The sequence below is a fragment of the Octopus bimaculoides genome, chromosome 24, assembly GCF_001194135.2.
Source record: "Octopus bimaculoides isolate UCB-OBI-ISO-001 chromosome 24, ASM119413v2, whole genome shotgun sequence".
Classification (NCBI taxonomy): domain Eukaryota; kingdom Metazoa; phylum Mollusca; class Cephalopoda; order Octopoda; family Octopodidae; genus Octopus; species Octopus bimaculoides.
The window spans coordinates 27,135,831-27,136,869 of record NC_069004.1 but is presented as its reverse complement, the minus strand read 5'-3'; the positions used below and the strand labels follow the sequence as shown (position 1 = coordinate 27,136,869).

Genomic DNA, 1,039 nt, shown 5'->3' with positions numbered 1-1,039 from the left:
TATATATATATATATATATCTGTGTGTCTGTGTCTTTAAAACCCAATTAGATATCAAGTACTGTAAAAGTACTGTTTTTACGAGTAAGCACCTCTGTTACCTCGATAGAGTACTCAAACCACATTATGAAAATAGTTATAAATCGCCTTACATTTACGTCGGAAGTTTGCTAACAGCCATGCCGGATATAAACCAACCGGAAATCCATAACGCGATGCACTAAAAGCGATGCAATAGCCGACCATATTAGAATTATATTCCTTTGTCAAGAGCTTCTGTCTGAAGATTGTCTTCGGGTATAAATCTCTAAGTAACGCGAGCTTAAGTACAAAATGTTTAACCAAAAATAAACATTATTATTTTTATAGCCTTATTAGCTTCTCATTCAATTCAGAAAACTACGTCGTAGACTTAATCTAATGATAATCATAAATATATTACCTTGGCTGTGTTGTAAAAAGTTTGCTTCCAAACCACATGGTTCCGGGTTCAGTCCCACTGGGTGGCACCTTGGGCATCTATCTTCTACTATAGCCAAGACCGATAGATTGACTCGACTAAAATTCTTCAAGGCAGTGCTCCAGCATGGCCGCGGTCTAATGACTGAAACAGGCAAAAGATAAAATAGGAGATACCAATGAAAGAATGAGCAGGTGACCCCCCTTCGGCCATGAATGACCATGGGATTGCACCTAGAAAATTACCCTCGAGGTGCAAGTCCGGGCAAGGTTGTTTATGGAAGGCCAGCAGTCGCCCATGCATACCAGCCTCCCCCTCTCCATGCCACCAGTGTTATCCAAGGGAAATGCAAAGGGGCCGATACATCTATCTATCTGTCTATCTATCTATCTATCTATCTATCTATCTATCTATCTATCTATCTATCTATCTATCTGTGTGTCTCTCGATCTATCTATCTATGTATCTCACTCTATATCTATCAATCTGTATGTCTGTCTGCCTGTCTGTCTCTGTGTATGCATCTCTCTCTCTCTCTCTCTCTCTCTCTCTCTCTCTCTCTCTCTCTCTCTCTCTCTCT

At 40.2% G+C, this 1,039-nt stretch overlaps 1 protein-coding gene across 1 annotated transcript in view; it reads left to right on the top strand.

Annotated features, from left to right (window-relative positions):
- The window catches only part of LOC128250712 (uncharacterized protein DDB_G0292186-like), a gene marked incomplete at both ends in the record, with an annotated part of 104,409 nt that overhangs the window by 27,504 nt on the left and 75,866 nt on the right, over window positions 1–1,039 (top strand). The window contains 1 exon segment of the mRNA XM_052976429.1: window positions 748–789. Coding sequence (XP_052832389.1) covers window positions 748–789 — 42 coding nt within the window.